Source organism: Rhinolophus sinicus, chromosome 14 (genome assembly GCF_057876585.1).
Source record: "Rhinolophus sinicus isolate RSI-liver-muscle chromosome 14, RSI-T2T, whole genome shotgun sequence".
Classification (NCBI taxonomy): domain Eukaryota; kingdom Metazoa; phylum Chordata; class Mammalia; order Chiroptera; family Rhinolophidae; genus Rhinolophus; species Rhinolophus sinicus.
The window spans coordinates 140,016,516-140,044,341 of NC_142514.1; the positions used below are offsets into that span (position 1 = coordinate 140,016,516).

General features: G+C 51.0%; 2 protein-coding genes and 2 pseudogenes across 2 annotated transcripts; all 4 read left to right on the forward strand.

Annotated features, from left to right (window-relative positions):
• Positions 1-1,296: 1,296 nt before the first annotated feature.
• On the forward strand, positions 1,297-13,565 carry UCP3 (uncoupling protein 3). Its single transcript, XM_019744417.3, has 7 exons — positions 1,297-1,413; positions 6,499-6,719; positions 7,237-7,447; positions 7,712-7,912; positions 9,019-9,120; positions 9,603-9,783; positions 12,347-13,565. The coding sequence occupies exons 2-7, from the start codon at positions 6,594-6,596 to the stop codon at positions 12,459-12,461; spliced, it is 936 nt and encodes a 311-aa protein (XP_019599976.2). The 5' UTR covers positions 1,297-1,413; positions 6,499-6,593; the 3' UTR covers positions 12,462-13,565.
• A 1,263-nt stretch (positions 13,566-14,828) lies between these two features.
• On the forward strand, positions 14,829-15,793 carry LOC109454026 (protein FAM91A1 pseudogene; annotated as a pseudogene).
• A 783-nt stretch (positions 15,794-16,576) lies between these two features.
• On the forward strand, positions 16,577-19,870 carry LOC141572335 (protein FAM91A1 pseudogene; annotated as a pseudogene).
• A 91-nt stretch (positions 19,871-19,961) lies between these two features.
• On the forward strand, positions 19,962-27,070 carry UCP2 (uncoupling protein 2). The gene is made up of 8 exons (XM_019744389.3): positions 19,962-20,563; positions 21,362-21,518; positions 23,971-24,195; positions 24,354-24,564; positions 25,398-25,592; positions 25,673-25,774; positions 26,089-26,269; positions 26,622-27,070. The coding sequence occupies exons 3-8, from the start codon at positions 24,070-24,072 to the stop codon at positions 26,734-26,736; spliced, it is 930 nt and encodes a 309-aa protein (XP_019599948.3). The 5' UTR covers positions 19,962-20,563; positions 21,362-21,518; positions 23,971-24,069; the 3' UTR covers positions 26,737-27,070.
• The last annotated feature ends 756 nt before the right edge of the window (positions 27,071-27,826 follow it).

The following is a 27,826-nucleotide window of genomic DNA, read 5'->3' on the forward strand; positions in this document are numbered from 1 at the left end:
CACTAGGGCAGAGTCTGGTCCAAGGAGGAGGACAAGCCCAGGCTTTGTACTTGAGCAGCTGGACTTGGGACCACCTGCCTCGTGGCCATGGCTCCGTGCCCAAATCCAGGCCTCTGCCTCACCCAGTTAACTCCCTTCCCTCTCCTCCTTTGCCCTCCCCTCCCCTGTCCCCTTCTCCTTCCCCCCTCTTTCCCCTCCCAGATTCAGATGTGCCCAACCCTTACCCTCAGTGCCTACCAACGGAGCCTACAGTAACTGCTGCAGGGACCCTTCCCACCCCGCCGCACGCACCCTCCCCAGCTCCCTTTGGTGCCAGCAGTGTCCATGCTGGAGCCTCCAAATGTTACGTCATCGAGAACAGTGGTCATAGCAGTTAGGCCCCGAGTACATTATAATCTACAGGCTGGATGGAGGTCAGGCTCTGCCATGTACTATCTGCATGACCTGTGTAAGTCACTGTCCCTCCGAAACCAATTTTCTCCTCTCTAAGATAAGCATTACAAATGTTAGGATCCTCGGCCATAAAAAGGAGTAAAGTACTAACACCAATGAACTCTGAAAATGTTATGCTACGCGAACGAAGCCGGAAACGGAAGTATGTCACATAGTGTATGATTTTATTTATATGAAATGTCCAGAATAAGCAAATCTATAGAGACAGAACGTAGATTGGTGATGATTGCCTGAGGCTGGGGTAGGGAAGTGATTACTGATGTGAGGGGTGATTAAAATGTTCTAAAATTGTGATGAATGATGGGGGCATAACTATGAATATACTGAAAACCATTGAATTCTACCCTTTAAATAGGGGAATGGTATGTGACTTATATCTCAATAAAACTGTTACCTTTTAGAAAAACTTAGAATCCTAATAGTACTTACCTCACAGGTTGTGAAAATAGAAATAACGTACGTAAGGTATCTGGCACATTGTAGGCACCACGAGGTGAGTTATTATCATTGTTATTAAGAGGAGGCCCGGAGAGCCCTGCCCAGCCTTTGGGGGGCGGCCTTGACCTTTGGACTCTCAAAGGTGACAAGTCCAACACCGCCCCACCCTCCCGTACATACCCTTATCACCTGAGGTTGCTCTTCTTTCAGCAGCTGGAAGGAGCTGTTTTAAAGAATCCCAAGTCAAACGAACTGAACCAGATCTGGAACTCTGACCTCCCCCCTCACCTCCCTGCCCCGCACCAGCCGCCTCGTGTCAAATGATCAGGCTGTCATCCAGCGTCTCTAGGGTAAGGTTTCAGGTCAGCTGGAGCGTATAAAGCTAGGTGCCAAGCCGGAGGCAGCAGAGACAACAGTGAATGGTGAGGGGGCAATCAGATCCCTGCTGCTGCTGCTTCCTAGGATGGAGCCCTAAGGAGACTTAAGGACTCCTACGCTTCCCCTGCCCCTGCTGGATCACAGGTAAGACCCCGTTCTCTACCCCCTTCCTCCTCCATGTTCTCCCCTCAGGGCAGCTTACAGGGAGCAGGGGGCACTAGCCATAGCGTGGCAGAGCTGAGAGAGACTGAGTCCAGCCCCCACCCTGTCAACAGAAAGGAACTACAGCTCTGATGAGGGCTGTGGCAGGGCTGGGCCTCAATCTCACCACCCGTGTCACCAACCCAGGACTTACTTCCCCCTTGCTCTGCTGTGATTTTGCAAATCCCCATAGATAAGAGGTGGCTTTCTCCTTAGTTGGGGCCCAGAATCCCCCCAGGATTCCTCCAGAGCATAAAGGTCTCCCCATGAGGGCCCTGGGAAACCGTTTCCTGAGTGGGGATCGTGGGGGCATCTCTGGCCTGAGCCTGGCCCAGGTCACATGCCAGGAGGTTTACAGAGCCCATGGGAACTTACCGCCCACGTGACTTCCTCAGTGCGGGTGCTGTGGAGGCTTTGCCAGGAGGGTGGGGTTGGGCAGGGGGGCTCAAAATGGGGTCTTCTGACCCCTGCTCAGAGGCACCAGGGAACATACTTCTAATGCAGATTCCCAGGCCCAGCCCAGACCTGAGTCAGGATCTCTGGGGCAGAGGGCTGAGAAGGCACTCTGTAAACAAGCAGTTCCAGGGATCCAGCTCGCCCTGAATCTGAGACTCCGGGCAGCGGAACAGGCCCGGGTGCCAGACAGCCCTGGGCTCCAATCCCAGTGCCATCCTCAGCCTTATAACTGGCTGAAGCCCTCGGAGCCTCGGTCCCTTGTAGATGAAGTGGGAATAATCATAGAACTACCTTAGAGCCTTAGCAAAGGATTGAGTAAGTCAGCGCCTGTAAGGCCCTCAGCACGGTGCCTGGTGCAGGAAGTTCTGGGCAAACGTTAACGGGCCGCACTGCGCTGGGCCGTGCAGACCAGGACACCCCGTCTCGCAAGTGCCCCAACAGAGCTGCAGGGAGGAGGGTTCTGCTCTTGACGTCTTCCTCTACCAACCAGTGGCAAAGGTCTGCTGACTGCTGGGGCCCCTCAAGTACCGATTCAGGAAGCTGGAATAAGGAGGCAGGAGGTTGGGGCAGCCCTTACCTGAGCCCACACTGTGGCCTCCCACTCCGTACCCCAACTTGACCAGTGAAATTTGTAGAGCCCTCCCCCCCAAAATGTGTACCTTTTGACCTGAGTCCATGCCTATCTACTCTGCTTCCCCTGGGTGGCTCAGGACTGCCTCTGGAGTACGCTCCAGGCTGCTGCTCTTGGCCAAGTTCAGGCTCCAACACCCCTCGTTGCACCATTCCCACACCCTCCTCACTGGTCTCTGAGCCCCCCATCTCTCCCTCCTCGACACCTGCACCCAAGCTGCACACGGATCGCTGGTGTCACCACTCCTCAACCTGAAAACCACCAGCCACTCCCCATTCTCTGCTAGATTAAGCAGAGCCCTGGCGTTTGAGGCCCTCCACCAAAGGCTGCTGTGGGCGTCTCAGATCTCGTTTCCCATTTCTCCCCTGCAGCAAGTTGGATTCCTTGGTCAGCTGGTCCTCCCTGGATCCCTCTGGCCCTGGGCCATCCCTGTACAGGCTGCAGGGAGAAGCAGGATAACTCAACCCTGCCCCTGCCTTTGGGGCTCCCCGTCTAGAGGGGAACCACTGTAGTTATAGAGCTGATCCTGTTAGAAGGTATGGGACGAGGGGCAGTGCTTCCTGCGGGACCAGCATATCACACACACTCCACAGCAGGGGGCCAATGGCAGAGAAAGCACTGGAGTCACAAAGCCGGGCTTGAATGTGACCTCAGGTCATTCCACCATCTGGGCCTCAGGTTGTAACTGAAAGTGGAGTGAAAATACCTAACTCATAAGGTTCTTTTACTAGAGCCCAGGTGGCCACCAAAGGTAAGGGACCCACAACCAGTGAGAGAGTCTAGAGAACACAGCCCCCAAGGGCTTCCCAGCTCTGAGAGTCAGGCCCTCAGATTCCCCAGGCTGAGGTTCCAAGAAGCAGAGCCCACGTCACATGAGGGGAAGGGCAGGGAAACAGCCAGTGCTGAGGGAGGAGAGGCTACCAGGAGGCCAGCAGCCGCTGCTCACACACCTGCTCATGCATTCCAGTCCCAGGCTGGAGCCAGGAGCTGCCCTGGCTGCTGCTGGCCTTCTGTAGGGCAAAGGGGAGTGAGGATGGAGGCAGGGGGAGGACGGTGGTTCCCAGCGCTCCTGCAGGGCTGTCCCCTCAGCCAGGCTAAGCTGAGGGGACACTGTGTGGGCACTGGGACCTCCACACCACCCTTCCAGGGAGCAAGATCCTTTTTGGACCCCGTCAAGGAGGCAATGCAGAAAGGCAGGAAGACAGGCTGCAGAGGGAGCCAAGGCCTGACTGCGCAACCTGCACAGATGTCTCAGGCCCTTGGAAGCCCATTTTTTTGCATCCGCCAAACTGGGCAGTGATGTCCCCTCAGCCTTCCTCACCAAGCTGTTGTTCTGTGTGCTTAGCACTTAGTTCCCCATAGATGGGCTTGCATATAATTTAATAACTGCAAAGGGCTTTGAATGCCCTCAATAAAAAGGCAAGACATGGCTGTCCGTGCTACCACATCCGCTGGGGCCCCTGAGTAGAATGGTGAAGGGAGCCTCAGTGCTGTCGCCAGGACCTGGTTGGAGTTCTGCGATTTGAACCAGTCTCTGTCCATCTTAAGCCTCTATTTTTCTCATCTGTAAAATGGATTTAAATGCTGTCCTGCCTTCTTTGCAGGGCTGTTGCAAGCCTAGTATAACACAGTGAACCAGGCTCTGACACTAGTGGCTGTTAACACTGAGTGAGCACATGTCTCTGAGCTTCAGTTTACTCATCAAAAGCTCAGGAAAGCTATGAAAATTCCATGAGATTGTGTATAAAGCTCACTTGGCTTTTCCCTCCTGCTACCCTAAGCCATGCCCCACACTCTCACACAGCTCATCACCTTCCCCACACCTGGGACCCCCTTCCCACCCTCCAGCTGCTGAAATCTTGCCCAAGTTTCAAGGCCTAAGTCATGTGACCCTCCTCCCACCCCCACCATGAAATTGTTCTAATTCCACTTCACAAGCAAGAGAGAGGGTCTCCCCGTCCTCTGAGAACTTTTTGATGGCTCCTTCCTTCTGATGGGGTCCAGCCCATCTTGCACTGCAGTTATTTGTGTACGTGTCTAACACCCCCACAACACTCCTTGAGAGTGCCTTGTGGGCAGGTCACACAGACTGTTTTTCCTGGTCTCCAGATTTCCTGGAGTGCCGAGCACAGAGCCTGGCATGGGGTGGATCTTATGGAGGGCCCACAGGCACGGCAAGGACTTTGGGCTTTGTTCTGAATAGGAGGGGGTGGGACATTAGACAGTTTTAAAACAGGGGAGTGACATGATCTGACTTAATTAAGAATGCTGAGATGCTAGGTTAGGTACCCATCTCACGTCCTTCATTCCCTTTGGATAATTCTACACCTACCTGTCTTCCCGAATGTAAGCTCCTTGAGGGCAAGGGCCAAACATGATTCATTCCATATCTTTTCTTCCCAAGTACTTAGCACAGTGATCAAGAAATAGCTGATCGTTAAGATAGTTATTTATACCTTAGCATGAATTAGAACATCTGCTCCTTAAGAACAGGCTTTTCCAGGGAAAGGTAGCAGCAAGAATAAGAGTCCAGGGTCCTGTGTGGGTTGAGGAGATAGCACAGAGAGAACCAGGGTTGTAGATGGCAGTCCCGAAAGAACCTCCATCTTTTGGCATCCAATTATCACTTTGAACAGGTAATGTATTATTCCCATTTACCCAAGAGAGGTTAAACAATGTATCCAAGGTCCCATCACCCAACAGTAAAGCCATGAAGACAGGGCAGGAGCTCAGGTTTCCTCACCACAGGGCCAGAGTTTTTCTGTTGCCCTGTAGGGAAGGGGGCGCACACTGTGCCCACTTCACAACTCTCTGGGACTGGCTCTGGCTCTAGCGGTGAGGACACTGAAGGGTCCAGAATCCCATACACTCGGGTGTACTGCGAATTGGGGTGCCACTATGTGTGAACTGCTCGGAGATGGCATCAGCACCAAAGCCTGATGCATAGAAGTCCAGGTTATAAGAATGCAGCGCCGCCTATCACAAGTGCACCAGATTCCCAAGGTAACCAAGGCTAAACCAGGAGCCTCAGATGTAAACATGTCCCTGGTCAACCAGTGGTAAGATGGGTGCAGACACAGGTGCCTCCCGGCGGTGGGGGGACACATTCCCATGACCCAACACTGATCCTCCTCTGTCTGAGAAGCTTGTCTTCTTCAGGGGAGAAAGGACACCCTTGGAAGTATGAGGAAAGAAAGCATGTGGCCAACACCACCGGCCATCAGAAGCAGGCCCCCTTCACGCCACCTCCCTCAGAGCCCGGGAAGCAGAGCCAGAGGGGCCCAAGTGGTCTTCCTCCAGCCTCCTCGCAGAGCACAGGACCCTACGGTGTTGGGAGAAGATGTCTCTAGTCACCGTCTTAATATCTTTAGTGACAGAAAAGGAATCACAAGCTGAGACGGATTTTGTTTGTTTTAATATAATAAAAGTATATTCAGGCAGCCTTGCAAACCAAACAAACCGAAAAACAAAAACAAACAAGCTTTCATCTGAGTTGACTAGCAGTTTACTTGAGTCGCGAGGCACGTTTATTTTGTTGATTTGGGATAGAAGGCCCTGTAGTGGTGAGACTTGGCAGGCTGTCCACACACCTGAGGGAACAGGCCTTTCCCAGGAAGCAGCATATTGCTGGGGAAGGAGAACAGGTTGTGAGGTGTAGTCAGAACCAGGTCTGGTCCTTGTTTAGCCACAGTTTCCTCCTCTGTACAATAAAGATTCACCACCAGCCCTACCTGCTCCATGGCAGGGCAGGCGGGGAGGGGAGTGGAGGAACACGAGATGAGGGAGGGGAAAGTGACCAGTTCTTACAAGGCAAATCCACACAGCAAACACAGCAATGCCCAGGCTTTTCCCTTACAAAGGCCCTCCCGGGACCAAGGGGAGCCTGGGGACCAGCCAGCTGACACACATTCCATCTGCCTCCTCTGACCTGTTTCCTGCAGCCTCCTCCTTGCACTAAAGCCCAGGGCTGCAGTGCAGCCTCTCTCCTTGGACCTGCACCGAGCCCCAGAGGGACGGGACCGAGCCTTCTGGGACCATGGTGGGACTGAAGCCTTCCGAGCTGCCTCCCACAACGGCTGTGAAGTTCCTGGGGGCAGGCACAGCCGCCTGTTTTGCTGACCTCCTCACTTTCCCACTGGACACAGCCAAAGTCCGCCTGCAGGTAGGTGCCCTTTGGCCGTATCAGAGGAGAAGCTGAGTTCTCCAGCACAGCACCTGCACCGTCCGCCACAGGCTCTTCCTCACAGTCTCCTGAGCAGGCCACTCACTCCGCTGCTTGAGACCCCGTCTTGCCACCTCACCATCACCATCACCCCAGACAAAAAAAATCTTTAATTCTTTGGCATAACGTGACAGGGTCCCTCAGGGCCTAGCCCTACTTTGCAAACCATAAAGTGTGAAGTAACAGTAAGGAGTTACTGGGTGATCTTGAACAAGCCACTGACCACGGCAGTGGGAGAAATAGCCCGCCCTCCATTTGCTCTGAATCAGATGCCGCATGTCTAACAGCTTGTGAGCTGTAAATTGCTGCACAAACCTCAGCTGTTCTTCCTGGGATGTGACAGCTGTGGTCATGCTTGTTCTCGAGGTCTAGCCCGAGGCAGGTCCCTCTGCACACAGCCCCGTCCATGCCCACCCAGCTCCTCACAACTCTGCGGGGGCGGGGGGGTGTCCCTCAGATCCAGGGGGAGAGCCAGCCAGCCCAGGTGGCGCGGAGCGTGCAGTACCGCGGCGTGCTGGGCACCATCCTGACGATGGTGCGCACCGAGGGGCCGCGCAGCCCCTACAACGGGCTGGTCGCTGGCCTGCAGCGCCAGATGAGCTTCGCCTCCATCCGCATCGGCCTCTACGACTCCGTCAAGCAGTTCTACACCCCCAAGGGCTCTGAGCGTGAGTGCCCGTGGGGTGTCCCATGGACCCTGGTGGGTGGTTGGGTGCCCGGGTCTGGAGACCAGGGCAGCACAGACTCAGAGGCAGAGCTGAGGCCTGTGGAGCTGGTAACAGACACTCAGGAGCCCCAACAAGGAAACCCCAGAGCCCTGAGCCAGAGGAAGAGGCAGGCGTCAGGCAGGGGCAGCCCCGCAGAGAACAGCATCAGGCTCAGGGAGGTGCCAGGTGGTAGCACCCTGGACCACTCTCTCTTCTTCTCTCCAGACTCCAGCATCACCACCCGGATTTTGGCGGGCTGTACCACAGGGGCCATGGCAGTAACCTGTGCCCAGCCCACAGATGTGGTGAAGGTCCGATTTCAGGCCAGCATGCACGTTGGGCCTGGAGGCGACCGGAAGTACAGTGGGACAATGGATGCCTACAGGACCATCGCCAGGGAGGAAGGGGTCAGGGGCCTGTGGAAAGGTAGGTTTGGACCCCATACTCCAGAGGCCTTCGGCAGAGCTCTCCCTACCCTCGGGCTGGGGCTGAAAATGGGGGATTCCCAGCATAGTGCAGTCCGGTGATTCTCAAAGAACATTCTGACCTGCCACAGCACCCCAAATTCAGTTCACTTTGCCAAGTCCTCACCATGTGCAGGCAGCTCAGAGGGAGACACCCTCAGCGCTCTCACAGACACACAGAGAAGAAGAGACATGTCAAGGAGCAGCCATACACGGGGCAGGATGTACTAGGTTCACGCAGAGGTGCAGGTTCAGAGGCAGGAGAGGCCACGTGGGCTCTGGAGGAAGGTGACACTTAGGCTGGTCCTCAGAGGCTCAGCAGGCTTTCGATGTGCGGAGAGGGGAGGGAAGGGCCTTCCAAGCAAAGGTCTGCAGGGCATGGAGAAGAGACAGAAGCCCCTGAGGAGGCAGCCGTGAGGAGTGGGACACTGGGAAACGCTGTCTTGGACAGAGCCTCCTTGGGAGCAAAGCTTTAGGGTTCCCTATGTGTCTAAATGGTCACAACCTCAACAAACGCTAGAGTCACTCCCATGTGGAGACCAGGGCCCACAGGAATCCTTGCAGAAAAAGCAGTGGCCCAGTGAAGGTTAAGGACAGGACACGTGGGTCACAGCCCTGTCCCTGCACTCACTTGCCCTGTGCCCTGCCGGAGCCCAGCCCTCTGTGAAACCAGGGGATTGGTCTGATGCTCTTCTGGTCCTGCCAGCACTATGTTCTCTCATTGTTCCAAGAACCCAGCCTCCCTCTTCCAAAGAAAGACTTCCTTTTCTAGCTCTAGCCAAGTCTCAGGGAAGTGTACTTAAATTCTGATGGATGCTACAGATTACCCTCCAAAATTTGGCCCAAACACACCCCAATGGGCCTGTCCGTTTTCTGTCTCTAAGAAGAACACTGATCACCTGAGAGCTGTTAACACGAGAAAAGGTGTCGTCTGCTCATCTGAGCTTGGCGACTCTGAGACCCCTGAAATGGGGCACGGTGCCTCCCAGACCGGGGCCTGTGGCCTTGCAGCCAGGGCTCCACATCTCCTAGACCCCGTTTCTCAGCCCCCACTCTCCTTTCTAATAGGAATGTGGCCGAACATCACGAGGAATGCCATTGTCAACTGTGCTGAGATGGTGACCTACGACGTCATCAAGGAGAAGCTGCTAGACTATCACCTGTTCACCGGTGAGGCCCAGAGCCCCCGGCAGGCAGCGTCCCACAGCAGGGAGGGAACCTGCAGCTCCACATGGTCGGCACCGCCCAGAGGCAGCTGGGCTTTAGAAAGAGCAGAGAGGAAAGCAGCAGCCAGCACGTCATTGTAATGAGTAGGAAAAAGCCCTGAACAGGGAAGCCAGGGGCCTGGGTTCCAGACCAGCACCACTTCTTACCATGTATTGTTAAGCGAGAGTCATCTTCTCTGACTTCAGTTTCCTCAAACACAGTGGTTGGGCTGGGTGATCTTCCCGCTCTGGGACAGCTCAGTTCTGTGTTGCCAGTACTTACCAAGGGCTCCGCCCAGGGCGCAGTGAGAGAGATGGAAAATACTCCCCTTATGCTCAGAGGGTTCACAGTTTAATTGGGGACAAATGATAAGCACACATGGAACAGAAAGCAAGTTCACTCCTCATCCCACAGCTCAATGTTTGCTCTTCCCTTCCCCGCTGCAGACAACTTCCCCTGCCACTTTGTCTCTGCCTTTGGGGCCGGCTTCTGCGCCACGGTCGTGGCCTCCCCCGTGGATGTGGTGAAGACCCGGTACATGAACTCCCCCGCAGGCCGATACCGCAGCCCCCTGGACTGTATGCTGAAGATGGTGGCCCAGGAGGGCCCCACATCCTTCTATAAGGGGTGAGCCTCCCCTCCTGCCTCCATGCTCCTTCCCAGAGAACTCGGGCTTCTCGCCCTCCTTCTTTCCCTCCCTTTCTTTCCTTCTTTCCTCCCTCCCTCCCTCCCTTCCATGTATATTATGCCAACCATGGACCCATGTGGGGATCAGTAGAGAACAGCACAGACATAAACGCCACAAAAGAGCATAAAGAACTGTGGAAGGTTACAAAAGAGTGAGCTAAATCTGACTTGGAGAGTCAGGGAGGCTTATCTAAGAAAAAGTAGTCTAGGCATAGGTCAAAGTGCGCCCCAAACTTCTGAGCAGGGGAGAAAGAGGGAAAGGTAGTTGGTGACCCTGAGACTTTTCCCCAACCCCCTGCCACAACTGTGGATCACCGCTGATGGCAGCTGAAGTGCTCGATGTGTGTCAAGATTTTTTGCTTCTGTGTCTTGTGATTTCCCCCTGCATGACTGCGTTTCCCCTGCCATCTACATGCTCTTAATCTCAGCCATCCTTCAAGATGAGTTCAAATGCCACCTCCTCCCCAACACTCACGAGTATCCCTGAGAGCTTCAGCAACACTTCCTTGATAGCATTTGCACGGTATTTATCTCCTCCTACTTTGCATAATAGTAGTTTAAATTATCCTCCATGCTGGAGTGCAAGCTCCTCGAAGCCAAGGTCTGGTGGCTTATACATTTGTCGTCTCCCAGAGTCCCTAGCACACAGCCAGCACTCAATATGCAGGTTATTAGCAATCATCACGATCGCTAAGTCACTGCACATTAGTCCTTGTGTGAAGCACTTTCCATATATTGTCTCGACAACCCCCTGAATTGGGCAGTATTCTCTACACTTACTGAGGAAGACACTCATAAGTGTCAAGTAACGTACCCAAGATCACAAAGTTAAAACGGCAGAGCCATGGCTCAAGCCCAGACCAGCAACGTGCTGTTCATCCTACTGCTAAGCTCTGCCTGGCCCTCGCACCCGCCCCCCGCTGATGACACTTCTCTGGCACCCAGTGTTAGATTGGACCCAACAAACAGGTTCTCAACCCTGGGCATGACGTCAAAAAACTGTTTCCATTGATAGACTGTTCATTTCCTGTAAGTGCCTTTATCACTACAACCTGCAGCTGTAGCTACTTGTCCCAGTCTATTCCTTTATTTGGCACACATTTACTGAGCATCTCATGGGTGCCGCTGGGCCTTGTGCTATGTACGATTCCCTCAAAGAGCAGCTGACATGTAAGTGACATCTGTGGAGCATTTACTGATACTGGGCCTGTGCTGTGTGCTCTCCATTAACCCATTTAATCCTCACGACAACTCCATGAGGACTCCATGAGGTAGGTGCCATTATTTTCCTCCTTTTACATGTAAGGAAACTGAGGCTCAGAAAGATTAAGTAACTTGCCCAAGGTCATGACACTAGAAACTCGTAGAACGAGGATTTGAACCCAGGTCTGACTCCAGAGTTCATATTCACTGCCCCAGTGCTATCTCTACTCCCTGGGAGGGGTCTAGGCTGAGGCTTCAGGAGACGCCTTGGCGTGACATTCTGGTGGCCAAGCTGATTCCTACAGAGCCAAGAGCAACCAGCCAGGCAAGGAGAGTAGGGACATCCTAAGCAGGAGCAACGTGGCAACGGCATGGAAGGAAGGGTCTGGCATGAGCAGACAGAGGACCAGGAGGCAATTACGGAGAGAGGCTGAAGAGGAGGGCCGGGGTCAGGTCACGGCTCCTCCATGAGTCTGTGAAGCACAGCTGAAGTTGGGACTCTTCCGGCTGTGCTATTACAGAACAGGCAGGCTCCCTGGAGAGTACTGTGTTTCCCCGAAAATAAGACCTAGCCAGACCATCAGCTCTAATGCGTCTTTTGGAGCAAAAATTAATATAAGACCCAGTCTTATTTTAATATAATATAAGACCAGGTATAATATAACATAACACCAGGTATAATATAATAATAATATAATATAATATAATATAATATAATATAATATAATATAATATAATAATATAATATAATATAATATAATATAATACCAGGTCTTATATTAATTTTTGCTCCAAAAGATGCATTAGAGCCGATGGTCCAGCTAGGTCCTATTTTCGGGGAAACACGGTAGCTAGGTTTGCTGTTATACCGCCTTTACAGTGTGGTGCCTTGGCAGTGCCTCCTCAGGGGTGACCACTCAGGATGTAAATGAGCCCAGAAACACCCAGCAGCAGCGTGGAGTCAGGTGGGGTTAGCAGAGCTACTTAACCTCCCTGGGCCTCTGTTTCTGAAAAAGACAACTGGCAACAATCACAGCTGCCGTATAGAAGCATGAGACTAACTGCCTGATATAATAATCTGGCTCAAAACATTAGCTTTCTTTCCTTTCCTGACTCCAATTTCTGCCTAAATTCCCTCAGCAGAGAAGAAAAAAGACTGAACAGATCTTAGAAAACGTTCGTGACTAACACAAGTCTAGGTCCGTTGGTACCAATAGTGTGATGGGGTGAGCATATCGGTAGCAGATCTCTTTGGGAACTTAGTCCGTTCCGCTTGATGTTTTGGTTGTTTTCTCATCAGATTTACACCCTCCTTTTTGCGATTGGGAGCCTGGAATGTGATAATGTTCGTAACCTACGAGCAGCTGAAACGGGCCTTGATGAATGTACAGATGCTACGGGAATCCCCATTTTGAATAGGACAGGCCGCTTGGGACTTCACTGGAACAAAACCAGTTAAGAATGGAATAAAGCAGTGGGTCCACGCACAACAGGACACAGACCCACACATGTTTACAGAACTGTTTACTTGCTGCTGATTCAAGAAACAGAAGTAGAAGAGGAGGAAAGATTGTCTTAAGAACACCTTTGTTTTGCACCGACAAGATGGAAAATAAATTATATTAATTTTTGAAACCCATTAACGTTGGATGCCTAACATTTAGGCCAGAGAAAATAAACCAAAACAGGTCCATTTGGATAATGGAAATTTGCAAACTTCTGTCTCCTGAAAAATCTGATGAGACAATGAATTATGAAGAGGAAAGACTGCAAGCATGGGACAGGAGTGGCATATAACTTGGAAATCAGCTAAGGAGTCTAGAGGGTCCAGTCAAAGCAACGCAAAGCTGTGACAATGCAAAGGCTTTGATTAACCATGGATCCTTGACCATACATGAAAATGAGTCTGCGGTGTAGAATCCACTGGGATTCTAGGAATGGGAGAGAGAGAGAAAAAGAGAAAACCTGGAACCTGTGCCAAAGGAGCACTGCTGGACCAGTGTGAGGCTGAGACGCGTAAATAGTCCCTGATGACACTATAGAACCCAAAGGACAGCCTCAGTCTCCTTTCCTGTAAAATGGGAGTAATAATCCCATTGCTGCTACCTCACCAGGGGTATCATGAGGATCATGTGAAAAGCTGGAGAGGAAAACACTTTATAAAAGCAAACGCTCTGTACAAATGTGAATATAAGGACAGGGCTGTGGGAGAGATTTTGTCAGGACAGTGAGGAAGGGCCAGGGAAGAAGGTTTTGAAAGAGAGTTGTGTAGAGGGGTGCGACCAAAGGACCAGGGGCTGGGGGGCCGGGGATGACAGATGATGTGCAGCCACGGGGGCCCCACTCCCATGCAGCCCCCCATTTGCCAGCGGGACTACGAGGCCCCTGGAAAAGTGTAGGGCTTGGGGGAAAGGAGGTAAATGCTGGGCTGAGAGACTCAAGTAGCAGGGCTCAGAATTTTTGGAAAATTATTATGACTCAATAAAGGAATTCACACCTTGGGTGTTGGAATGAGTATAGCCACTTTTCTGCCGTCTCTTTCTTGGACAGAATTTCCCTTTCTCACTTCTGGCTTCCTGTCTTGTCAGGATTGGGCCCGGTCTGGCCCCCACACGCCCACACTGCCTTCTGCCTTCTCCTGCTGGCTAGTTGCTTTGCCTTTTAGGGCTTCGGCTCCTCTGTCTGTAAAAGGCAGGATGGAACAAGATGACATCTTTCTGAATTTAAGACTAGACATCTTTCAGTTTGATAGTCTTTTTCTGCTTCTTAACAGCCTGTGTGGCTCTAATGACTGCACTGGGTTCCAACCTCAACCCCACCCCACCTTACTAGCAGCCTGACCACCAGGAATCCTTACCTCAGTGTCCTACCAGAGAAGTGGGAACAATCCCCACCCCGCAGGAATGCTCAGTCAAGTCATCCCTCCTTCCCTGCTCTGACTCCTCTGCACCCTGGGAAAAAGGATATCCACTCACTCTCAGCACTTTCCTAAGTTTAAATTATAATTTTAAATCATCTGCATATACAAACTGGAAAGTCCAAACAGAAGCAAAAAATAATAAAAAGTATTTAGTGTCTGGTTTGGCTTTCAAATAAAATTCATATTTAAAATTTTCTCTTACTTTTGACTTGACTGTCATGTGCAGTTGTGTGTGGGGTGTGTGTGTGTGTGTGTGTGTGTGTGTGTGTGTGTGTGTGTGTGTAGGGCTGATGAGAGGAGCTGGCCAGGCAAAGATCTGAGAAAGAGTGTTCCAGGAAAGAGAACAAACAATCCACAGGCCCTATGGGAATGAGCTTGGCATGTTCAAAGAACAGAAGGTCTGTGTGGCGGGTGTTAAATGAATGAGGAGGCAAATGTGAGATCATTCATTTATTCATTCATCAACTATGTAAGAGTTGTGCCAGAGGCTGAGAAGTCAGAGGACAGCCAATTGTTTGGAAAGTTTGGCAGAGAACAGAAGGAGAAAAAAGAAAAAAAAGCTATTATAAAAGGGTAGGAAAGTCCTGCAAGTTCCTTTCAATTTATACACACACACACACACACACACACACACACACACACACGAAGAAAGAAAAGACTGAAGATGAAGGGGAAAGATAGCAGAAGAAGCAAGGTCCTAGAGAAAATAGAAGAGCACAGAATAATGGGTACAGGTGGGATGGATCACTCTAAAATGGATGTGAGAAACCTAGAAATAAAATAAGAGTTACACAGGCAAAAAAAATGGAAATGGAGCGGTACAAAATGAAGTCATTCTCCAGTCTTCACTGAAATTCGAGGAATGGTCACATACGTGAGTAGGTCAGTGGGCATTGAGATTTATTTATAAGAAAGATGATTTCAAACGTTTTTTTCCCCCTTAAAATATAATTGAATGAAGAAACGTGGATCCTCTGATGTACCCAACACTGCTCTCTGCCATGTTGAGCTGTCTGGTGCCCTCGCCACAGAGCAGCCCAGGCATTCTAAAGTGGAAGGTGAGGCCTCCAGCGGCCTTCCCCCAACCATCCCAGGGCCCTCGCACCATAGGTGGGGAGTGACACTGAGTTCCCTATCAGGCACAGGAACCCATGCAACCAGCTGCCTGCCAGCATGTGACAGGGTTTTGGGAATTCACAGAGAAAATATGCAAAGCAGGTTGGCCTCCACATAACCCCACTCAGTTATGATACAGAAATATCACTTAAGCATGTCAAGAAAGATAAATGCAAATGCTTTGAGGAACGATTATAGTCAAGAATATTTCATGCTGTACCTTTACCATCTATTGGATAGTATGGTAAAGGGCCCGAGGATAACACCATTTTCGTATTATTGAGATTACAGAGAACATTACGAACGATGAGAAAGTACATGCTTCATTGCCCAGTTTTACTGGGGCTGACTGTCTACGTCTTCTTGGCATAAAAAGATAGCAGTATATTGATATTATAAATCAGTACAGATCGTCAAATTTTTTCTTTTTGAAATTTGAAGAATGGTCACATCATCTACCAATAAAGCCAGGGGAAACTTCCATAGAGGCATGGTAGGTGGTGTAGGCTGGTCACATCACAAAAATGACATAAAGATATGCATTTTTCCTGAGAAATACACTGTAAATAAGACGAATGATTCAGGTCCTGAACTCGTTAGTTCATGAGATTACAATGAATGTGGTACATAGTTTATATAACAAAGTATTTATTTGAATGTATCAATGTCTAATGACACTTTTATTCTCTTGAAGGTTTTGTAATGAATTGAGTAACTTGAGCAACTTGTCTGCAGATTAAAAAAAAAAAGATAGGCGGCAGGATGGCTCAGTTGGTTAGAGTGCGAGCTCTGAACAACAGGGTTGCCGGTTCGATTCCCACATGGGCCAGTGAGCTGCGCCCTCCACAGCTAGATTGAAGACAACGAGCTGCCAAGCGGAGCTTGTTGTTGTTCCAGAGGAGCTCCTGGATGGCTCAGTTAGGTAGAGCACAAGCGAGCTCTCAACAACAAGGTTGCTGGTTCAATTCCTGCATGGGATTGTGGGCTGCGCCCCCTGCAACTAAAGATTGAAAACGGAGATTGGACTTGGAGCTGAGCTGCACCCTCCACAACTTGATTGAAGGACAATGACTTGGGAGCTGATGGGCCCTGGAGAAACACATTGTTCCCCAGTATTCCCCAATAAAATTTTTTAAAACTTCTTTAATCGGAATATCTGGTTAAATATATTTAATGCCCCACAACCATGCTGATGATGCAGCTATCTCACGTTGGCTGATGGTCCTGGGCCGTGATGCTGTGCTGCTGGATTTTCTGCAATGGAAGGTTAGACAACTTCTCCACAATGGCAGCTTTCTCTTACATTGCTGTCCTCACGAAAGGCATGACGCGTCAGTGTAAATTGCACCTAGTTGGGTTCTGTCATTATCAAATAACTGGTAGTAATGCTAAATGAAGCTGGATTGATTCTGCTCCCTAACTGCCTTGTCTCTCATTCTGGAGCATCACCCAGCCTCCTTGAGCCTCCTCGTTGAGACGCAAGGAGTTGGCACAATGGCAGCAGCGGCAACAGCAAACCAGCGTGCCTTCCCTCACCACCCACTGAAACTCTGTATTTCTTTCTATAATGCAGAGCTTGCAAATGTTCTTGAGGTGGACTTTTCCCTGGTTAAGAATGGTTTCTATGTATTGCTGATTGGGCTTTATCCATAAGAAGAGCCAGTGATAATGTGGATCAACTCATTCATCATGGTGAAATGTTTCCTCGGTAAACAGATTTCAAAGCATGTTCGATCCACAAAAGATACTCCTATCACAGGATGACGAGGAAAGTAGGAGTCCTGAACAAGAAGCTTTGTCAGCTCTGATACTGACAGAAATAGTCAAGATCCAGTTGACACCGTATAAGCAATTTGGGTCTGTCTACAGGATACACAAAACATATTGCTTTCCTGTTTAACTCGTTTTTTAATGATGGGAAATCTTTCACCAAAAGTTAGCATACTCTCATGTAAATTCCTGGACAGCTTCCTTACAGAATTAGAAAAGGTTCAAAACATTGGTGAAGAAGTGCAGAGATGTTTTGATCAGGCACTTTACTCTGACAAATACTGTCTCTGTGTATTATAATGATATAATCACGCGGCTGCATTGCCAGAACAACCCAATTATGGTTTTCTTCTCAATCTCTTACACTGTGGAAGCCTTCTTGATTTGGACGCTGTGACTTGCAGAAGAGTTCTAAATAAAACTTGCATATTGCTTGTTTCCCTGGCTCCTCTCACTAATGAATTCAGCCCATCAGCAATAGCATGCCCCAGAATACGAGACCAGTTATCCGGAAGTCACTGTCCAGAAGTCACGTCCCCATTTCTTTCACTGCCCTAAGATATACTCATAAGACTTGAAAAACTATCAGATATATTTCAGGGTAATTATTGAGCATTAATAATGTTTTTTAATTTAATTTTATTAAATTTATTGGGGTGACAATTGTTAGTAAAATTACATAGATTTCAGGTGTACAATTCTGTAATACATCATCTAAGTATTAATAATGTTTTGAAGTCATCATCCTGACATAATCCTTGCTTCCGATTATGAACGATGGGATGAGAGAAACCTTTTTCACTTGATAAAACAGAACTGCGAAGAGTTTCCTTGTGTCAATATGGGTGTTCACAAGCATTATAATCAAGAAACAAAGTGGGCTTGCAGGGACTTCAGTGGTTATGTCCCCATATCTATCCTTCTAGTCAACGTAGAAATAGAAAACTTGGTGGTGCTTCAGATGAGATAGGAGAACCTGATTTAACTTCTGGCTCAGAGTAAATGAAAGTACAGAATCATTTGAAACGGTCATTGAGGAAGCAACGAAGGACTCAACAACAAAACAGAACTCTGATGTTGCCAAAACAGAAGCCACTGGTTTCCTCTTGATCTGTTTCTCATTTAATTCAGAGCTGTTTAACTGTTTAGCTCTGAATTAAATGAGAAAGTTTGTAGGAAAACTGCTACACACAACCTTTGCAGAAAGGAAAGTCTTCAAAAACTCCGATATTCCAGTAGAAAACTCTCTTTACATATCCTTAACTTTGTTTATTAATTCTAGGAAAGTGCTTCATCAATGGATATTCACACAGCGGCCACCTTTTTCAAGTTTTACTATCTTATGCTAGTCTAGCTTTTGTATATGAGTGCAAGACCAGCTGTGGATAGGATTACCTCAGCGCCAGAAGTAATTTTTTGAGACTTGACTTCTCAGCTTCCAGTTTGCTTCGGCTTCTACCAGGGCCATGTGCTCAGGGTATTTTTCTTACCTGTGTGAATGAAAATGTGGCTATGCAATAAACCTGACAAGTTCAAGGCGGCCACATGGCAGGTCTGTCAAGCTCAGTGAGCAAAAGTAACCACACAGATGGTCTGATCACAAGTTCCTACCTGGGCAGGTCATAGCAGGTAATCACATCCCAGGCCTCTAGCCAAGGTCAATATTTACCTTAAGTGAGCCCTGGCCATTTTTCCTATGTATGTAGGGTAACATACCAGAGTAATGTCAGAGTAATTTTCTTTTCTAGACACTGTGAAGGCACAAGCACAGGCACCAGAGTACAAGACCACCTGAGGAGGAGACTACAGAACCCCTCATTTTGATCGTGTTCCCTGCGTATCATCTCTATGTGCTGTAAATGTTATTAACTATCCTGTACGCACCAATGTAAAAGAAGTATGTGTTTCACCATTTTGCTTTTTATCCAGTCCTAGAGATTTCCCCACTTTGCTTTCTTCTGCCTCCTTAATCTACCACCAATGGATTTCATGTACCTTTCTTACATTTTCTCCTGATTCTAACTGCATAAAAGGAACAGCAAAACTGCCATTCTCTGGAGCATTTTCTCAATCTGTTGAGATCTTGCTTCTAGGCATATCCTAAAAAACTTAGCTCAAATAAAGTCTTATAAAAGTTTTCTACAGGTTTGGACATTCTTTCATGGACATCTGTTATAATTATCCATTCCCATTCTAGCTACATAGTCTGTCTCCTCAGCTGACAATTCCTTCTCCTTGTGGACAATACAGAAAACACACACAGGAAGCTGACTGACCAGGGTTTAAGTGACAGCATTAGGCAGATGATTTAACCTCCTTGGGACTCTTTTTCTCCACCTGTAAAATGGTGGGTGGTTAATACCACCGCCTTACAGGGTTATGTGAGGTATTCACACTGAACCTGAAAGGAGTAACTGCACTCCCTCCATCCTCCCATTACACTTTTCAAGACACTTTTCAACAGCGACCCAAACAGTCAAGTATTGAGAGCCTTTACAATAGATCGGCCTTTGGAATGTTTGTGATACTAAAAATACAGGAAATAGCTTCCAGCTCTGGAGTGGCTTACAGTGTAGTCCGAAGACAGCTTTCTCCATACAATAGTCCCGGGAGGCCAACAAGGATGAAAACAGAGGAAGAAAGTGACAGAAAGAGTCCAAGGGCAAACAGAGATCTTATAATCTCCAAAGGAACGTGCTCGTCCAGGCCAGAGTACCCAACTACTGGTTGTTTACGTTACTGTCACCCCCACAAGACCGCCAGCCACCTAAGGGAGACCCAGGTCTGGCTCATCTAAGTCCCTTTCTCATCCCAGGGCTGGGGACGCAGCAGGCCAGGGCCCTGTTCAGTCTTCTCACTCGCGGGCTGCGAACCGGCTCGCCTCACGCTTGGTGTCCCCGCCCTGCTCGGGCCGGAAGTCCCCCGGATCCCCAGGATAAGGCCTGTGGGCAGCAGGAAAATGCTGGAAGCCCAGCAGTTCTCAACCGCCGTTGGCGGTCGCGGGCCACCGGCGGCTGAAGCCCAGATTGGCTCCTTCCTGACAACGCGGCAGCTTTAACCAATCGCCAGCGAGGCCGGTGGGGAGGTCCCGCCCTGCGGGAACCTGTGCTCGCGTCCGAGGCACGCGGGTGGTTTGCAGAGTCCGGGGATCGGGGACTGGGCCAGTGAAAAGACGGGATGCCCTTACACCCGAGCCTCTGCGCCGCTGTCAGAAAGAGTCCTGGCGGCCGGGGGGTGGTGGTGGGAAGTGGGGTGTCGAGACAGAGGCGTGTGCAACCCTGGGCAGCCTCTGCTTTCCGGGAGTCAGTCTTGCCATTTACACAAAGAGGTTGGCGGACTGGGGGGAGGGAGGGAGTGTGTGAGGCGGAGCGAGAAAGTGACCCGGGTAAGGGGTAGGAGGAGACTTAAGGGGTAGACTTGGGGATCCGCCTGCACGGAAATAGGAGTGGAAAAAGGCGCGCGGAGAACCCTAGGCCGGAAAGGCGGTGGCTAAAGGGTCGCGTAGCCCTCTCCGAGCAAAACCGCTTCGCAGGCTCCTCCCCTTCCCGCAGGCCCCGCCCCCAAGGCTTAAAACGCGCTGCAGCCTTCGCCGACTCCACTGCAAGCCGGGTCGGCAGCTCCTGTAGGTCTAGTACAGACCGCAACTTCCACACGCCATCTGACCGCGGACAGACAAAGCCTCCCGCACTCTCGTGTTCTCTCTGCGGCTTGGTGAGTCCGGCCCCGGTCCGCCCAGCCCTGCGCCCGCCACACCTGCTCCACGTCCGCTACACCCGCCACGCGGACCAGCGCGCTTCCCTCTTTAATTTCCCTCCTCTCCTCCCATTCTGTTTTGTATTTTTCCTCTGTCCTTGTACTCTTTTCCTATCTCGTTTTTGTTCTTTACCTCTTGCGTTTAGTTAGCTGTAATTTAAACCTTCACTCTTCCACTCCCTTCCCTCGTCCAGAATGCCCACCCCGCCAGCCCTGCCTTGGGTGGGGGCCTTCTGTCGCATCAGCGATAAACAGAATGACCTCTCCCCCGGGGGCTCCAAGCCGTTGCAGGGGCTGTTTCTGCTAGGAGGAGTCTTTGAGCTACTTGATTCGGCCTCTGCGGGGCGCGATCCCAGTTCCTCTAACCTCGCTGCCCTGCGCTGAGCCCTCGTGGACTCTGAGCGAGTCTCTGACCCATCATGACTCCCTCAGAACACTCCCACTCACTAGTCTTGCTGACTGGGTTGGGGAATGCTTCCCAGAGTACTGCATGCCACCAAAGCAGAAGTCTGGAAGAGAGCCAGTGGGTGATACCAAGAGAGCAGACGAGGAATGGAGAATTCCTAGGTTCACTTTCCCCCTTCTGTGTGTGCACTTAATTAGTCCCCAGCTATCCTGGGTGCCTTCCCCGTTCCTTTCCCCAAGCATGGACTGAGTGGGCTGTGTGCCTTGGAGAGGTGGCTGTTTCCACACTGGGGTGTGATCCTTTAAGGTGAATTTCCCTTTCAGATCTCTCTCCTTTGCCATTATCCACAGGACACATAGTATGACCTTTAGGTGTTTCGTCTCCGAGCCATTTTCTATGGAAAACCAACAAGATCGGGCCATGACAGCCACTGGCAGCTTTGAAGAATGGGATGCCTTTAGAGAAGCTTGATCTTGGAGGCCTCAGTGTGAGACCTTAAAAAGCCGGGTAAGAATCCAGTCTAAAGGAGAGGTCTTCTGCTGCCTTCTAGCCCTATGGTCTGGGGGGGGGGGGGGGGGAGGTCAGCAGAACATTAGCAAAAAAAGCTACCACCACCACAGTGAGGTCACTCGTCACAAAGCACTGTCATATCCCTGGTCTCACTCTGGCCCTTAAGCTGACCCTGACAAGCCAAGGATGGTGGTCCCCATTTTGCAAAGGAGGAAATGGAGGCCAAGGTGGGGTAGTGATTGGCCCTGGGTCACCCTGGGTGTCAGCAGCAGAGCTAGAACAGGAACTTATTGTTCTAGCTACGTATTGTTGACTCCATCTCTGACTGTCCCTGAAACTGAGATTAGTAATCACATGTACTTTTTTGGACACTGAAATGGGTTATTTGCCTGGGACTGTAAAATATGATTAACTCTTTCTAGGCCTGAGTGTTACTTACTTTCAATAGGGTCTTTAACACAGGTGACCTCTGACCCCATACCATTCCTCTGAAGGACCTGACTGACTTATGGCAAACCCAAGGCAACATTTAAAAAGGCAACTGAGCCTCTGTGCACTTGTTTTTGAAGTGGGCAGGGGCTGGGGCTTATTCTTCTCTGGTGCTCACAACATCCTGCAACCCAGCTCAAGGTCAGGACATGATAGACGCATGTCATCATGTCTCTGATACCCAGAGAAGGACGCCATTTGCTTGAACCTTTTCAGAACTGTCATATTGGCCTGGGAGAACTTGGCTGTGGGTGTTCCTGATCTCATGAAAGGCCCTGCCTGTGAATGGGGCTGAGAAAACAGCGGAAAAGGAATGAGATGGGCACGAATGCAAAGCAAATAGCATCAGCTTTGAAGCCTGTAGACTTGGCTCTTACTAAGGTCCCTTATCTGTAACATGGAAGTAAGGGTAGCCACTTCACAGGCTGTTCTGAGGAGTAAGTGAGCCAGTAGGGTGCCCCAGGCAGTGGGTTGGGGACAGGTGTGCAGCACCTCCTGGGGAAACGGATGTCAGAGCAGGGAAGCTGGGGAGTCTGGAGAGTCTGGAGGACCTTCAGCAACTCATTTTGCCATTTGAGCACCAATCTCCTTCACGAAAATATAAATAAGGCCAGGCCCCACCCTACAGCAGCTGCTGATGCGTTTGAGTGGTAAAGTAGGCTCTGGGTTTCCTTGTTTGCCACAGTCACCTGGGGTAAGAAGCTGAGTGAGCTGTTTGTTTCCATGGGTCTCTGTATTCACAGTTGGTTCCTAGGACATCCTTCCTCTGCCTGCCAGCTCTTTCCTCCTGACCTCAGTGACAGGGGCAGCCAATCAGGCTGGACTCAGAGCAGCTGCTCCTATAAAATCAGAGAAGTGAGCTCAGGAAAGAGAAGCAGATCACCCTCCCCCACTGGGGTGCTGGGCTCACTTCCTCTTGAGGCATGGGGGAGGGCAGGGCAGGGCAGGGCAGGGCGTTCCAACTCAGAGAACAAAATGGAGCTTCTGGTTTCCTGTGTCATTCTATATCTCTGACCTGCATCTCCCCACCCCGACCTTCTGTGGTAAAGATGTGGGTCCCCCTATGTTGAAGGAGAGGAAACCGGCCAGAAAGGGAGACAGTTTTCCCTGAGGCACACAGTAAGCCAGGGGAAGAAAGCCGAGCACCTGAGCACTACTCAGCCTGGAAGTTGCCCAGTATCCTTGAAGACCCAGCTGAATGTTATATTTTCTAAGTTTTTTCCGATTACCCACTTTTCCTGACCTCTCTCCAGAGGGAGTTAGTTGTTCCTTCTCCATTTTGAGAATATGTCCTGCAAGCCCCAATGCATCTTGAAATACCTGCCTACTCCCTGTGCCAGACAATAAGCCCCGCCTAGGGTAGATATTATCTCTTGCATCTCAATGTACCAGGCCCAGCACAGCAGACTTGTTGAAAGAATGATTCCAGAGAGCCCAAGCTGTGTGGGGCTGGGGAATGAGACGGGTGGGCTGTGACGGCACTGAATGGACTTGTCCATGACACTTCTTCCAGACTTAGACAATTCCAGACTCATGGCAACCTCTCCTGCCTAAGAAATCCAGAGCAGAAACTTGTAGGTTTGTGCCCATCAGGTGTTGGTCTGGCTGGAACCTTTTCCCTGCTTCTGTTGGCCCTCCAGAAGCAGGAATGTGGGCATCATCAGTGAAATCTCTGCACCCAGTAGACCCAGGGCTGGGCCAGTGTTAGGACAGCTGGGATCCACACTGTCCTTGCTGTGAAAGGGAGGGAACTCTGCACAAAACATGGACTCCTTGGGCAGGAATTGCTTCTCCGGCCCCTATTTGAGTACCTCCAGAGCTCACTCCTATTGTCCCTCACGGGGTTGCTCTGGTCCTCGCGTAGGGAGGTTGTGGTGTCAGGGAAGGTAGGTGTGTGGGTGGTGAGCAGGGAGGGCCTGGGGATGCTGCTGCTGATGGGGCTTCTCTCTCCTTGGCTTAGATTCCGGCAGAGTTCCTCTATTTCGTCTTGTTGCTGACTGAAGGCGCCCCCTTCTCCAGTTTTTCTCCACCTCCTGAGAGGTAGCAAGAAATCAGCATCATGGTTGGGTTCAAGGCCACAGATGTGCCCCCGACTGCCACTGTGAAGTTCCTGGGGGCGGGCACAGCTGCCTGCATTGCAGACCTCATCACTTTTCCCCTGGATACCGCTAAAGTCCGGCTGCAGGTGAGGGCACAAAGCCTGGTGGTGTCTCGTCTGCTCCCTCCCCAAGATGCAGACTCTCTAAAGGCCAGTGGGGTGTTTGGGACTGTAAACCCTGGAGCATCGGGATGGCAGGAGATGAGGGCAACCTGCCTATCCCTATACCTGTGTTGGCCTTGCAGATCCAAGGAGAAAGGCAGGGGCCAGTGCGGGCTGCCGCCAACATGCAGTACCGCGGCGTGCTGGGCACCATCCTGACAATGGTGCGCACCGAGGGGCCGCGCAGCCTCTACAACGGGCTGGTCGCTGGCCTGCAGCGCCAGATGAGCTTCGCCTCGGTCCGCATCGGCCTCTACGACTCCGTCAAGCAGTTCTACACCAAGGGCTCTGAGCGTGAGTGTGGAACTGGGCAGTTGGCTCCGTGGCCTTTTCTTCTCGCTGGCAATTGATTCTAGTTCATTTCACTGCATAGCTCCTTTCGACCCTAAGGTCCCTAGGAGGATCAAAGGAACGGAGAAATGGAAGGGCCCTGATTTTCCTAATGATTCCTGAGCTCTTGGGCTGTGCCCGGCTCCAAGCAGGGCATTCTCCTGTGACAAGCCTCACAACCACCTTGACAGTAGGTAGTATGATCCACCTGTTGGAGATGAAGAGACCAAGGCTTGCCGGAGGGAAAGGACTTGGCTAAGGGCACACAGTGGGAAGCCAGGAAACACCCAAGACTTCAGCTTCCATTCCATCTCCTTAGCATGCCAGGCCTACCCTCTATTTTATACATGTGGAAACTGAGAACCCAGATCAAAAGGTTGACTTCCCAAAATCACGTGGCAGGGAGAAGTAGGTCTGGGATGAGAACCCAAGTCTTATATGTCCCAGTCCTTAGGAAAGCCACTTTGCTCTGAGCCTTGGTTTTTATATTTGTCAAATGGAAGTGATTCTCGTGTCTCATGGCTGTTGAACAGGTTAACTGAAGTGAATGAAAATATCTTATGAAAGAAAGCACTAAGTCTCATTTTGTCCTACTCCTTGCTGTGTCCCAGTGTCTAGCAAGGAATAGACACAGTAATATTTTGTTTGATGTAAGGAGTTCTTAGTCTTAAAATAAGGTCTGGTCTGGATCCTGTTCCCAAAAGGCAAGAGAGTACAGTCACATGGTGTATTTTCTAAGGACAGGTGCAAAGTGATTGCAATCCCACTGGCCACTGATCCCCGTGGTTCTCCCACAGATGCTGGCATCGGAAGCCGCCTTCTGGCAGGCAGCACCACAGGTGCCTTGGCTGTGGCTGTGGCCCAACCCACAGATGTGGTAAAGGTCCGGTTCCAGGCCCAGGCCCGGGCTGTAGGTGGCCAGAGATACCAAAGCACTGTTGATGCCTACAAGACCATTGCCCGAGAGGAAGGGTTCCGCGGTCTCTGGAAAGGTGTGTACCTGTGTTTCTTCTTCCCCTTCTTCCTCTTCCTTTAGTCCCTTCTCTCACATAAGCACCCCTTTCTTATGTAGGGACCTCTCCCAATATTGCTCGTAATGCTATTGTCAACTGTGCTGAGCTGGTGACCTACGACCTCATCAAGGATGCCCTCCTGAAAGCCAACCTCATGACAGGTGAGTTAGAGCAAAGGGTGCTGGGTCTCGCCCTTCCCCCAACCTAGGATCAGGTGTGGGTATCTGGATGCCTGAAGACCACCCTTTTCATCCTGTTTCCTCTTTGCTTGTGGAGCGACTTTCTCTCACCGTATTGAAGCCAATTGGGATAAAGCTCTCACTTTGCACGTAGAGGCACTAAGGCGAGGCAGGCAAAATGATCGTTAGGTCCTCAGGAGAGGTCCCAGCTGGAGTCTCTCCAGTAACTTAAATAATCTCTTTCCTTCTGGAATGACGGGGTAGGAAGTCCTGACTCACCTGTTCCTCCTTGGCAGATGACCTTCCTTGCCACTTCACCTCCGCCTTCGGGGCGGGCTTCTGCACCACCATCATTGCCTCCCCTGTCGACGTAGTCAAGACGAGATACATGAACTCTGCCCTAGGCCAGTACAGCAGCGCTGGCCACTGTGCCCTCACCATGTTCCAGAAGGAGGGTCCCCGAGCCTTCTACAAAGGGTGAGCCTCTGATCTACTCCCCCAATTCCAGGCTTCCTATCACACAGGTGGGGGAGAACACCTGGAACTGAGGAGCAACCAGGTGTCAAACTATTTCTGATCCTGGTTGTGGGATTTCACTGATGTCCTCTCATGCTCTTAACTCCTTCCTCGCGGAGTTGCTGCCTACTTTATGGGTGTTAAAATGGAGACTCACGGGATTCTTGCTCAGAGCCACACAGCTCTGAGGCACCAGTCCCTGGGCCCTTCCGACCTTTGGGACAGAGCGGCGGGGTTGGATTGGGTGCCAGGGCCCAGCGCGGTGAGTGGGAGGTGGAGGTGCCCCCTGTGACCTGTGTTTTCTTCCGTCTAGGTTCATGCCCTCCTTTCTCCGTTTGGGTTCCTGGAACGTGGTGATGTTCGTCACCTATGAGCAGCTGAAACGGGCCCTCATGGCTGCCTGCACTTCCCGGGAGGCGCCTTTTTGAGCCTCTCCTGCTGCCCACCTGACCACCTCTGGATTGGCTTCGGCTCCAGCCAGGCCCTGCTTCGCTTTTTCTCCTCCCTCCCTTCCCTTCTCTCTTTCCCTGCCCCTTCCTCCTCCTCCCATTCCCATCACCTCCCTTCCCTCTGCCCACATTCTCACCCCTCCTCCCTACTTCATCTCCCCACTGCCTCTCAGTCCTGCTGAAACTGACCCCAGTTGACACTGTAGGAGGCCTGTCACCAGCCAGGATCCCATGAAAAGTTCAGCCCACCTCTTCATCCTGTCCCCAAGCCCAGCCTACCCGGCACGTCACCCATAAAACAAGCTCAACCTTGGTGTCTCCTCCCTCTCTTGTAGCTGTTACCAGAGGTCTTACTTAGTCTGATGGGCCCTTTTGGCACCTAGTGGGCAGGGGAGGAGCCACCTGACTTGGAAAGTGGGGTGCGACCCACCTTCCATCTCCAGTGTCCAATTTGGGCCCCTGGAGATCATCTAGTCCATTTCTGTTTCCAAACCAGGCCCGGGGCTGAGGTGGCAAGTGAAGGAGCAGCCCAGGGTCACAATGATGGCTTTGTTCTCGCTGAGCCACTTGAGCTTTCACTTGCCCAGGGCCTGGTACTCCAATACCTGCCTTTCCAACCCCCCAGCTGCCCCCAGGCCTGTTTATCTGCAGAATGAGTTCCTGTCTGCCCTGCATCTCCTGAGCTTGGAAGATTTAGAAGAACTTGGGAATCTTAGGTGCTATGGGCTTATTTGATTCCATTTTGCAAATGGGAAACCTACCTCCCCAAAGCCCCAGACCTGGTGAGGGCAAGTCTGCCTGCCTCCCACCCTTAGGAGGTAGTGTTGCCGCCTGGGAGGGCAGGCTGCAGGGCAGACATCCGGCCTTGGCCCGAGGGTACTTTCCACTTGGAGTTGCACCCTCTCCCAGGGGCTAGAGATCCCCGGGTGGTGGTAACCAGCCACGGCTCAGGTGCACAGCGCTGTCAGCGTCCCTGCCCCTCTTACCTCCTGTCCTCAGGCAGGAAAGCAGGTGGGCAGGGCTACTTCTGTTTCAAGGGGTCAGGAACTCTGAGGTCCCAGACTCCCAA

What these genes read in the sequence shown, in the direction of transcription:
- UCP2 (XM_019744389.3), top strand. Translation starts at nt 24,070, where the DNA reads ATGGTTGGGTTCAAGGCCACAGATGTGCCCCCGACTGCCACTGTGAAG. An exon ending in CCGCTAAAGTCCGGCTGCAG is followed by an intron (nt 24,196 to 24,353) that starts GTGAGGGCACAA and finishes TTGGCCTTGCAG; the next exon opens with ATCCAAGGAGAAAGGCAGGG. An exon ending in CTACACCAAGGGCTCTGAGC is followed by an intron (nt 24,565 to 25,397) that starts GTGAGTGTGGAA and finishes GTTCTCCCACAG; the next exon opens with ATGCTGGCATCGGAAGCCGC.
- UCP3 (XM_019744417.3), top strand. Translation starts at nt 6,594, where the DNA reads ATGGTGGGACTGAAGCCTTCCGAGCTGCCTCCCACAACGGCTGTGAAG. An exon ending in CAGCCAAAGTCCGCCTGCAG is followed by an intron (nt 6,720 to 7,236) that starts GTAGGTGCCCTT and finishes GGTGTCCCTCAG; the next exon opens with ATCCAGGGGGAGAGCCAGCC. An exon ending in AGACTATCACCTGTTCACCG is followed by an intron (nt 9,121 to 9,602) that starts GTGAGGCCCAGA and finishes TCCCCGCTGCAG; the next exon opens with ACAACTTCCCCTGCCACTTT.